We start from the raw sequence: 11417 nt of genomic DNA, 5'->3' as shown, positions 1-11417 counted from the left end.
GAAGTGCCTGCTGTAAAGGTAATGCCGGCACTTTTTAATACCCCACCAGACCGTGTAAACATCCTTTTCCCTCACCGGATGCTTTTGCTCCCTCTTTGTGAAACAGTGAGAGTAGCAGGTGATTATTTGGTGCTTTTTCGATCCAGTAGCCTGTTGGGAGAGCATAATCCCGACTGCTGTGTCACTTGCATCGGTCGTAAGGAAGAAGGGTTTATCCAAATCAGGGAGCACGAGTACTGCGGATGGTGTTAGGTGCCCGATGAGGCGTCGGGCGGCTTTTTCCGCGTTCTCCGTCCAAATAAACTGCTTCTCCTTCTGAAGAAGATCAGTTAGAGGGGCAGCAATGCGAGCGAACCCAAGACAAATGCTGAGTATACCGCCGACTCCTGTAAGCGGTTAGGGATTTTCGTCGACCCTGGGCATCGGATACTTCTGCTTCACTGTAATTTTGTTGAGCTGCTTGAAGTCGACGTACATGCTCCACCCGCCGTCCCTTTTCTTCACCAGCACCGGATTGTGCCCAAAGCCGCTAGTTGAAGGCTGAACCTTGCCCATTTTTAGAAGTTCGTCCGCCTGCCGCTCAATTCCCTCTTCAAGGCGTTGGGGTCGCCTGTACCTTGGGACGAACCTTGGGGCTGAGTCAGGGATGATTTCGATGCGGTGCATAGAGCATCTAGCGGGTGGCCTACCCACTGGTAGCTCTTTGTTATTGAATACACCTGAGAACACTTCTTTCAATTGTGCCCACTTCTCCCATTCCTCGGGTGTTAGATGGATCGAATCCCTCGAAACTGCGGTCTTTACCAGACCATCGCGACGGAGTACATGCATATCTCTATCATTCTCTTCAGTGCCTCTGCAGTGTGTGGGAGCCACACCGCTCCCTTTTTCTTCGGACACAGTCTCCACACCTCTGATCATAGATGATGCAAATGCCGTTGGGAGCGCTGAGAGGTGCATTCTCGCATCACTGACTGGCGGAAGGACCTCTATGGGAGCATCAGCGGGACGCATTTGCGCCTTCCACTGGGTCACCCACGGCATGCCTAGGATTCTGTCGTGGTGAACGGGTCAAACGTATAAGTCCCTAGTCATTGGAATTTGCCATGTTTTAGAACTGAGGGAACATTTTACGCCCATAGTTTTGCCGATGCGAATGCCATGTTTGCCATCTGCGAAGAGTAGCCTCAGATATCGCGCCAATGAGTAGACGGGTAGGCTGCAAGTCCTTGCTGCAGCCTCCGATATCAGATCCACTTCGGATCCAGCATCCAGAAGGGCCAGTAATTCCTGTCCCTTTACGCGTACTTGTACAAGTACTGAATTGACTCGAGGTGGGTCTGTAGGTGCGGCCGTTATCACGTGCGGCCCCCACCGCGCCGCACGTTGCATGGGGGCCCGGTTTCCCTGCATGCTCTGTTTGTTCCCTTGGCGGCGCTGTTCGGGATTTGGTTCTAATTGCTCCCTAGCCTTTTTCATAAGCCGGCAATCTCGAAATACGTGACCCTACTCATTGCAAAGGAAGCAGGTGCGCCGTTCAGAGTCTCCCTCTCGCTTTGTGGGTGTTGGGTTCGCTGTCTGCTGTCGGTAGCCGCATCTAGCCCCCTGTTTAGCTGGCTTTGTATTCACAGCTCCAATATCCATTGGTTCCAAATCCGGATCATTCCCATGTCCGCTTTCTTTCTTTTCGGCTAAGGCTGTGGATATGGCGTTTTTTCTTTCCATTCTGCGGAGGTACTCCATAATGTCTGTGAGTTCCACTCTTTCGCACCTCATTTCCCTGTCCGTGGCCCAGCCAGTTACTGATTGCCTCCCTCCGGGGGACAGCCCCGCTAATAACCAATTATAGAGGAGCTCTGCATCCATCATAGGACTTCGGCTCACCAAGGACTGGTGTCTCTCAATGTAGCGCCATATTGACAGTTTTCCCTGTTTAGGCTTTCTCAATTCCGGCATAGCCTGCTCCCTTGAGGGCCTCGGAATAAACCTGCAAGGTGGCGCGTCCTGGAAGGCCTGCATGGACCTGATGCGCTCCGGGAACCTGGGGGTTTTGCATACGTGTAGCCACCATCGCCGGGCGTCCCCTTCTAGTAAGGAAGAGGCCAGGGGTAATTGCGATTCTTCTGGAACATCTTGTAGGCGGAGGTATAAGTGTAGGGAGCTAAGAAACTCCTCTACGGCGTCTGCATCCCGCCGCCCATCATATCGCGTAGGACGGCACAACCGGAGGCACTCCTCTTATATCGGTTTTGGAGGGAATGCATTCTCTCCGGCATTGGATGCCGAAATAGAGCTGGCTTCCGCTTACTGTGGTTCCAGACCGTGCGCTGACGGCCCCTCTGTGAGTGGCTCATAGTCAGCCTCCATTTTCCTGAAGAGAACACTGAAATTGGGAGATATTTTGTCCACGAAAGGAAATGGGTTTTATTTTGGATACATATATGGAGAAAGTAAGTTTTATTTATTTTGCGATTGTCTGTTTTTCCAGCGATGCTTGATGCCACCCGTGTGGGGATTGGGCGCGGGCTCTCACCTGCCCCGATGAACCATGCGGTGCTACCAAGTATAACGCGTGTTCTCTGGCCTTTAGCTAGGACAGAGGCGAGCCGCAATGTAGGTAAAGATATAAAGCAAGAGTTTCCCAAAAGCAGCTGACCACCTTCCCCTGGCCCTAGGCATCCTGGGCGTTGAGCCCAGGGCCTGGATGCTGCGAGGAGGAGGCAGCCAGAGGTGGGGTTGCAGCGCACCCCGCTGCGGCTGGTAGTACGAGCCAGTCCCACGTCTGCACGCAATGAAGCTTGACAGAAGCTTCCTGTGCTGCATGCTTTACCTCTGAATGTGTGTGCAAGCGTTTGGACGCAGCGTACCAAAACCAAGGGGAAGCTTCTGCAATGACTCATGCTATGACACCAAAATTGCGAAAGGAAAACAACATGCTACTCACTGCCACAGTTATTGCTGCAAACTAGATCACCGTGCAAACATTGGGGGGAAGGAAACATTAAAGCAGTGGAATATTCCCATTGCATAAGGCAGTGATTTGAATTTCCCATCTCGAAGCCTGCTTGGAGGAGTACTAGCTAGCCTGGTTCTTCTTCAGCAAAAGCTCAGCGATGTGGGATGAGCAGTAGCAAGCCATTTTCTACCAAAACGGCCTTAAAACAGAGAAAAATAAAATTGCGTCTTCTCAAACGGTAGCCGCACAACAGCGAGCACGTTCGGAGGTGGGATCGTCGAGCACGAGTTCCAGCAGCCGATCCCGTGGTGGCATCACAGCAACCGCCCATCGATCACCGCCTACAACTGGACATCCAGCCTTTTTCGTTGCATCTTCTTCCGCATATCATAGTTAACTATGGACTAAATAGATGCGAAGGCCTTTCATTCCCCGTATATTTTCCGCTACTGACCTGCATAGCAGCAACCGTTAGTCTAGGGTAGGGTCTCGGGCTGGGCGTTGTGGGGCCCGGAGAAGCTACATATTTTCTGGAGTCTTCGCGCCTCTTCATTGAAAACGCAATCTACTTTAACTTCCAATTTTTTTCACCTTAAACATTTTTTGGATTTTATCGCCGTAGGGACACTGCAAAGCCCTCGGCGTTTTATTGCGCTTCCCAGCCATCTCCTGCTTTGGAGGCATCGAGCAATTCCCTCCAACTATAGTTAATCTTCATGCGAATGATTATTTTTGGCACCTAGCAAAGCCATACTTTTTAATCGCCGCCTGCGGGAGGAGGAAGAGGACTGCGAGTTCACGCTCCCCTCGGTTTTCTTGTTGCCATCAGTTTTCAGTGATATTTGAGCCCATATCTGCGGACCCACACGAGGAATATTCCTCGGCATTGTGGAGGTTTTCCCACTGTCCTGTGGCGGTACCGCGAAACCAAAAGGAGGAACATTATCTTTTGGTCAAGCTTCCCTCTGGATAATCACACTTTGAAGCAATTCCTGAACCCTGTTCCCCAACCAGGTCTAGAAACCGGTCTTGCAAAGTGTCCTCATGGTGTCGAGCTGTGACTAAGGGAGGAGTGGATTCAACTGACGTACACAAGGCTCCCGAAGTAAAGGGCATCATTGCTGAAATCCAGAAGATGCCGGCGCTGGAGGACCAAAGGGATGAGTTGACAGTGACGAGCAGCACCCTTATTCCAAAGATGAATGTGAATGAGACGCCCGATCAGGTTGGTTACTTGGGAAATAGCCCCTTGAGCGCTTCTTCCGATACAGACGCTGGGCAATATGGCAAAGAAAAACCGGCCCTTGGGAAACCCACTGGTAAGCCCCTGCGTGTCTTGTGGGCTGCGCTGGCAACAACACTGTCTCTGGCGGCGGTTGCATTCCTGGTGAGACAATGCTTCACTGGAATGCAGAATGCAACCGTAAGACGGCTGGCGGAAGAGCCAGAATCCCCCGAGGCGGAGTCGGAATCATGCTTTCCAATGGTAGGCAGGGCAGCAGGGCTTGAAGCCTCACAAAGTAACAGCAAAACCTTCATACGCTTCATACGCTTTATCCATGCGAGTTTTGCCGTCAAAACACAGTGCGGAAACGTTGGTGGAGTGTTCTGCTTCACTCCAAAAATGTAGAAAATACTTTTATGAGCCTCATCCTAGCACACCACTGCCATTGGTGAAGCAGGTTCCCCACATTTGTTCTTTGCATCATTTGCTTGGTATGCGACACAATGCGTCTTTGTAGGTGCAAACTCCTGTAGAACGTGTGATTAGGAGAGTGGAAGGCTGGTTGATCTTGTCCCCGGGTAAGTAAGCAACACCAGCTTAAAAAGCGAATGCGCTTGACGCCCCTTTGAAACTGAACAACTTGGCAAGCACTGGTGTGGCAGACGCACTAAAGGGAACAGCAGGCTACTTCATACATAGCGATTCCCACTAGGCACTGCGACGGAGGCGTTGGTTGCACTCTCGTGAGGACGCTGCATTCGCGCTTTTTCAGACGAGTATCTGGCATTCAAGGTGGACTACTTTGTAGCAACGGCAAACGTTGAAGTGCAGGGTGAAGGACCACGCACTGTGAGTCAGAAATAGGTGTCCAACATCGGTGACGTCCCTCTATCGCGCAACTATGTTTTTGCATAACTGCATTGTATTCGCCTTGTACCTATTTATGTGTGTTCAGCCTGAGCGCTTGAGAGAACTTCGTAGGGTGAGTTACTTTTCCCCACAAAGGCTGCATGCCTGTAGGCTTCATTGATCCATTTTTAGGGTTTAGAGCACAGTTGCTAGGCGACAACTCCCTATTTTTCTGACGACGACGAATGAGCTCCATAGGCCCTTGCTACGGACATTTATTCGTCACGCGACTATTTGGAAAGCGAACTTCCGCATATATCGAGAAGCTCGCCTGCGAGTAAGTTGCTCAAGTCAGCTTGTCTCATTAGGCTAGGACACGGCGAGTGTGCCACAGTGCGTGATTCATGCGTAACGGATACGTATTACGGGTCTCAACGCAGTCTTTCACTTCCGGGGCTTGATCGTAAGATAGAACGTCTGTTTGTTCACAGAGGTAATGCGAATTGTCAGTATTCCTGAGGCCGCGTTGAGTGCTTCAATTACGCTCACCATTCGCGCTGCACAGGGGAGAGAGGTGCGTCATGCGTCATCTGCCATTTCAGCTCCCGGGGTAGAGACACCTAATGCAGTAGCGGGATCTATGTGGACTATGAACTCATTCGTCTCATTCTACATCGTCATTCCTCCCTTTTATTCCTGCAATATGATGGCCTGATGTCCTCAGCTAGAAATCGACCCGCCGTTTGTCCACAAGTGGGCAGCAAATTTTCTGAAGCATTCTAGAGGTAGGAGGGGGAGGAGAAGCCAAAAAGAGGCAATGCAGAAGGAGCAATGGGAATTAACGAAAAGCGGTGTTGGCATCTTGGCGAGGACCACCAGTGCTGTTTGCCAATGCACGCCGTAGCCCGCCGTCTCTCAACAGATACAGTCAAAACGCCAATCGTGTTCCGCAATGGTTCTGATGAGGTGCATGGAATTGGCATTGCTGGGTCAGTCAGGGACGAGAATGCTTCGCCTTGCCGTATTGCGTGCGTTGTGCAGAGAAGCGTGCAAAAATCTTGATGGGCTCAGTAATGTTCAAAATTAAGTACAAGGAACATGTGAGTTGGCGCAGCACGCGTAGACGCACACGTCCCGATTTTCTCAACAGGCTGGTGGCTAGCAAAGTGATCGGGTAGTAGCTAGGCCATGCGATAGCAAATATTCCTCCTGGGGTGTGGAGACACTTCTGTCCCTGCCCACAAATATTGCTTCCATGTATGCTCCGTCCTTCTAATATTTCGTCAATCTGGAGAGTTCTCCAGTTTTTCCCCGCAATGCTGCTGGCTTACTGTGGTGGTTATGTAGGTTTCTCGATGGTCTTCTTCACCGCAAGACAGACGACTGCGCGAGGTGTGCTTCAAGGAACGGGCAGCTGCAGTGGAAAAGCGCTGCTCTTACGTCGAAGGTCACGTAGTTTCTTTCGAGATTGAATTAAGGCTCATATGCTGAAAGCGTGGCACCCTCCGTTTGGTCAAAGATCTACTAGTTTGCGAGTACTACGCGTGGTGGCATCATTATGTCTGTACAGGAGGTTGCTGCAAAATTCACTTCTCTCTGGAACGCTGCAGAAACCTTGATTTTGACATCTGCCTTTTGCGGCAAAGACGCAGGTTTGTCTTGTGAATCGTTAGCATTTGCGCCTCACTCACGTAATGGTTTTTGCAAAACCTGCTGAGGGCGTGTCTGCGTCTTTGCCGTATGTTTCCGATCCTTCATCTGCATCATTGTTGGGGGTGCAGACTGGAAGGTATCTGTCAAAGAGGGAAGAAAAGAAGCGTCAGCGGTCTTAAAAATGCGTTGCTTGAATGAACGAGAGGTGCGCCTGCAATGCCACGCCTTGTTTCACATGAGTGTACCATGCTCCCGGTCGTGCAGAACTGGAGCGCCCGCCGTTTGCTGCCTTAACATCCCATGGGCTCGTGCCACGCCGGTGTTTGTTGATGTCTGCTGTGAACAGCGTAGAAAGCTTTCAGGAGCTCCCGGGTTGGATGTTACCGCCAGCAGGTCGTGGAAGCCTGCAGGAGACGGTGCGGATTTCTGTAGAGACTTTAATGATCAACCAATTGGGAACCATGCTAACCACGCACCGGGAGGACACAAGCTTAGCGCTTGGCAGGCTCCAGACGTGGATAACTTCTTGCCATGGCCCCTATATGTAATGCTCAGGCGATGAGGATGAAGATGTTTTCTCCGAAGGTTCACCGACAGGTTAGCCAGTGCCTGGACCTCTTGGTCGCCTCGAAATAGGTTGGCAGATACATTTGGCATCTTAGTGTGGAGGCGAAGCGCTTTTGCGTAACTCTTCCGATGACACAAGCTTGGACACTTACGAACCACTCGGTGCCTTGCGTATAACGGCGGCTGCTCTTAAGCTTTGAAGCTGGTGCCTACATTTGTGCCTTGCAGGTACCCTATATCCAACTTGGAGGAGTTCTCAAAGAAGCATAGCTTCGTCAGGTGAGCGAGGGGATGGAAGTGCATATAAATATAGGCATTTGGGCGTCGCGCAAAAGTGCCCCTCATCGATAGGGGAGCGTTTACTTCCTCGTGTTCTTTAACGACGAACGTTTGGGGGCTCCCTCTTTGCAGCGTACACATCGGCCACATCGGTATCGCAAGTTTCTGACACGCGTGCGTCGATGTTAGTATACTTACCTGTACACCAGCTTTACAGGCAGCAGTGAAAGGCAGCACACTAGCATCAAGTCGACAGCGGCGCCCTCCGCGGCAAAGCAGCCATGCTCCTGCAAAACCTACAAACGTGTGTAATCCAAATACGGGCTTCTACTCTGGGCCACGCCTACTGGTTTTGCGAAGTGACGGCTCTGATTGTGTATGCTTGGTGTCTTGACTTGTCTGCAGGCTCGCTCTTTCAGGCTCCGATCCCTGATTTCGGTAAGTTATTTGATACGTCTGCGTCTGTAAAGTGGAGTTTTATATTATGAGGCTGGGTGTAGCTGGCGTCATATGTTTCCATTGTGACGTATTCTACAATCATATGCCTATTTGCCAAAGGACTCGTGAAATTGTTCGTGGCCGTGCAGTCAGGAAACCCTATAGGAATGTGGGAAAACCCTTTGCTCTGTCTTACGCCTCACTTCTTTTCGCTGTCAAGTTGATAAGTGCCCTGCTGTCTAACCTGCATGCGGATGCACATGAGCGTAACTTGGTCAGCTGGGATCTCCTCATGAGCTGCTGCAGGCGCGTTTGAGTGCGTTCGTTTTCTGTAGGTAGTCTTCAGATACGGAGACCCTCCGTATCGAGCCTGGCAGGTATGGTGGATTCACCAAATCAATACGCATTTGCAGTTTTCGTCGAATTGTTATGGCTGAAGCATTGCCTTTAGGCTTTTCGCACGAAATTAACTTGTGCCAGCTCTACAGGCGCCCATGAAGGCTAAAATGGCTCATTGTTGCTTGGAATGGCCTAGATTATCCAGTTTGGATGTGTGCGGCGTCGAATCGTGCCACCTAGTTGCTAGAATAACGGGGAGTACACATGATGGGTGCTTCAGGCTGCTACTGCTACGATGCTGTGTGTCGTTGCAGGTGGTCGGGCCCCACAGACATCCTCGAGCACAGGCGCGAGTAAGTCCAAAATTACTCACTTGCATCCATTATTTTACATCATAACCGGCCTTGCATTTTTTGTCGGGCGTGTTGTTGCCTCATGCAAGATGGTGGTTGCACCGGCGTGTCTGCTGAAATTGTTTTGGGGCACTGGCGTAGGCGTACCTCTGTAGCGGTAGAGTAGGTCGGGCAATCACGGCATTCGCTGATACGAAGAAGTGTGTAAAAGCGCATTTGAGAGGCTCAGCACGCTGGTCGATCTGCCTAATCAGCTCGCTGGCAGTCTGCCTATGAGTGCAGTGGCGCTCGTGCCTGCAGATGGCAGGTGCACCAGCAAAGCCGACGCTTGCAGCATAAATTATGGCAGGAGCGCTTTATGCCAGAGAAAACACCTTCGTTGTGATGTTGCCTAGCCTGGCGTTAGCAGCTTTTCTGAAAAGCTGAACCACCAGCCCTAGAAAACCTTGGGGCAGTGCAGGCTGACGATGAAGACCAGAAATTGTGGCGCGTGACTGCACTAAGCGAGCCTGGTGTGTTGCTGTCTGACTTGCAGGTACTTTACGACGACCAGGAATTGTGTTAGGTGAGTTATTCTTTGCAAATCGACGCGCATTCCAACTCATATGCGTGGTACCTAGCATTTGTGCCCATCTCAGCTAGTACCACAATCGTTTGTCAGGGCCATAGATGCGTTAAACACTGTGTTCGCCTCCTTTCCTCTAAAGAAATTACTAGCCCTGGATACCCACGTTTTAGCACTGCCAGGTCCTCCTCTAACGGATACACTAAGCGGCGTTACTTCAACCTTGCAAGTGGATGTGGATTGGAGGTGCATCTCGTGTTGGTGCCACCTGCAACGCTGCTGGATCCATCCTCTTCCTCCTTGTGCTTGCAGGGACTAGGCAATTAACCAGCTCGTTCGGCGCGGGTTCGCGTGGTAAGTGGAGTTAGATAGCACTCAAATTTCCCTTTAGGTCAGTGAATAGCGCACGGTCCCGAAGTTAGTACTGGAGTAGTCGATGATGGAACTCTGATTGCTGAAGTGATTTTCTGATTAACTGTTGCCATCCAGCTGCATGCAGACCTATGCGTTGACGCACGGCTCGATAGCAGTGTAGCAGCGCATGTGGAGACCCGCGTGGAAGAGAACGCGAACGTCTCATCCATCCTGAGGCTGTCCTGTGCCGTGCCTTTGTGGTTTTGCCTGCAGGGGACCGCGGTATGGGACCAGGTGCGTAGATTCCCACATAAAAGCGGCACTGTAGATAGTGTGATCCGGTCTTCACTCCAACTTTCTAATGCGAAATTGGAAGCTCCCGTTCTGTCGTGCATCTCCTTATATGCGCTAGCGGTTAGAGGGTGCATATGCGTCTTTTGTAGGGTGCACGGCAGACAGCTCTTGAGCCGACGATATGCTTGCCATGGGGCATGTAAGGACAGGGACAGCGATGCAATCTAATGAATGAAGCAGGTGTGCGTGTCATTTCTGTGCTTTTTGCTCGCAGCTGAAAGACTACTTAGGCACAAGAGGCTTTTTTTGCGTGGGTGTAGCACAGTTAACATATTTGCTGAGCGAGTGCCCGCTTGGCAATAAGCCTCGTCGTGCATAATAAGCTTTTAACAGGGTGGCGTTGATTATAGAGGATATTCCGCTAAAATAAAAAGACGATTCTGTCTCACTGTTGCGCATAACGTTTAGCAATATCTACAAACAGAGCCTTTTTTCACGCCGCCAGATATGCACAAAACAAACTACAGAAGCAGTGTGTGTTGCCGGCGTTTGCATTCACTGCAGTGGTGGAACCGCATCGCCCTTACTAGGGGTGTGGTGCATATTGTTCAGCATCGTTCTATTCTTGCGTAGCTGGGCGTACTAGATGTTTTTTTCGTGAATGCGATGAATGTACCCCTATGAGAAGCCACCTGCACGCGGCGGAGGAGGGCAGGTGTGCGCGAGCTCGCAGTCCGCCCTCATCAGCTGCAAGCAAGTGGGTACGGTGTTCATGGTTGGACGCGGTTTTATGTGAAACAGTATCCACACTATCGATGATAGTGCTTAAAAAAGCTGTGGCTGGGTCGTGGTGGATGGTAATGTCTAGAGGATTTTCTTCATACCGGTCAAGCACTAGGGTGCCAGTGCAAGTATGTGTGAGCGGAGTAGTTTGGAAAGGACTGCAAGCGGGCCGTTGACTTTCTATCGTGGTGGCGTGCTTCCTGTCCTGCCCCCGTACTGCTCCGGCTGTTGTTTCGGGGCATGCCTGTATCTTATCTATCTCTCCTGCTCGCTTGCACCACTGGGCAGTGGGCAAAGATGCTTGACGCGATGAATGAGCTTAAGGCAGCGGCTGCACGTTTTGCTGCTGACCATGAGTGCCCATACCGTCTGATGAGGCTCACGGGATGTGTAGACCAGTGCTTGACCGACCTGCAAGACCGTTGGACACTGTTTGCGTGTGGGCGGCTTATGTTTCGCCACACGTTTTGGATGAATGGTATAACTTGCAGAGCAATTGGTTGAGCCTCCCTCTGCTAGCGGGAGGCCTGGCAGCGCGCTCAGCTCAACGTCCCAGCTGCCAAGGAACTATGCAGAGTCCTTCCACCAGTTCTTTTCCTAGGCGGAGCCGCACAGATACACGCCGAGTAACAGTTATAGTATGTGTGTTCTTTGTTTTGGATTTCAAATGCAGCTCCACAGCCACTGACGCAGACATTGCCTCCAGGTGCGTCATGTAGGACAAGTGCTTCTTTTGAGCATGTACTCGCACCGCTCAGCAGA

The 11417-nt window shown here is 51.1% G+C and overlaps 2 protein-coding genes across 2 annotated transcripts; one reads left to right on the top strand and one right to left on the bottom strand.

The window, feature by feature from the left end:
* Positions 1 to 396: 396 nt before the first annotated feature.
* EMH_0023280 (uncharacterized protein) lies at positions 397 to 1014 on the bottom strand (the record flags this gene model as incomplete). Its single annotated transcript, XM_038023158.1, has 1 exon — positions 397 to 1014. The coding sequence occupies one exon, from the start codon at positions 1012 to 1014 to the stop codon at positions 397 to 399; it is 618 nt and encodes a 205-aa protein (XP_037879012.1).
* Positions 1015 to 4091: 3077 nt separating this feature from the next.
* On the top strand, positions 4092 to 7756 carry EMH_0023270 (uncharacterized protein; the record flags this gene model as incomplete). The annotated part of the gene is made up of 13 exons (XM_038023157.1): positions 4092 to 4442; positions 4699 to 4759; positions 4954 to 5030; positions 5137 to 5158; positions 5522 to 5604; positions 5755 to 5815; positions 6072 to 6130; positions 6601 to 6682; positions 6812 to 6888; positions 7030 to 7099; positions 7239 to 7280; positions 7479 to 7529; positions 7662 to 7756. 13 exons carry the CDS (start codon positions 4092 to 4094, stop codon positions 7754 to 7756), a joined length of 1131 nt encoding a protein of 376 aa, XP_037879011.1.
* Between the last annotated feature and the right edge of the window lie 3661 nt (positions 7757 to 11417).

The sequence above is a fragment of the Eimeria mitis genome, genomic scaffold (assembly GCF_000499745.2).
Source record: "Eimeria mitis Houghton genomic scaffold, Emh_scaff829, whole genome shotgun sequence".
NCBI lineage: Eukaryota > Apicomplexa > Conoidasida > Eucoccidiorida > Eimeriidae > Eimeria > Eimeria mitis.
Note: the sequence above shows the minus strand (reverse complement) of the source record. Positions and strands in the feature narration are given on the sequence as shown.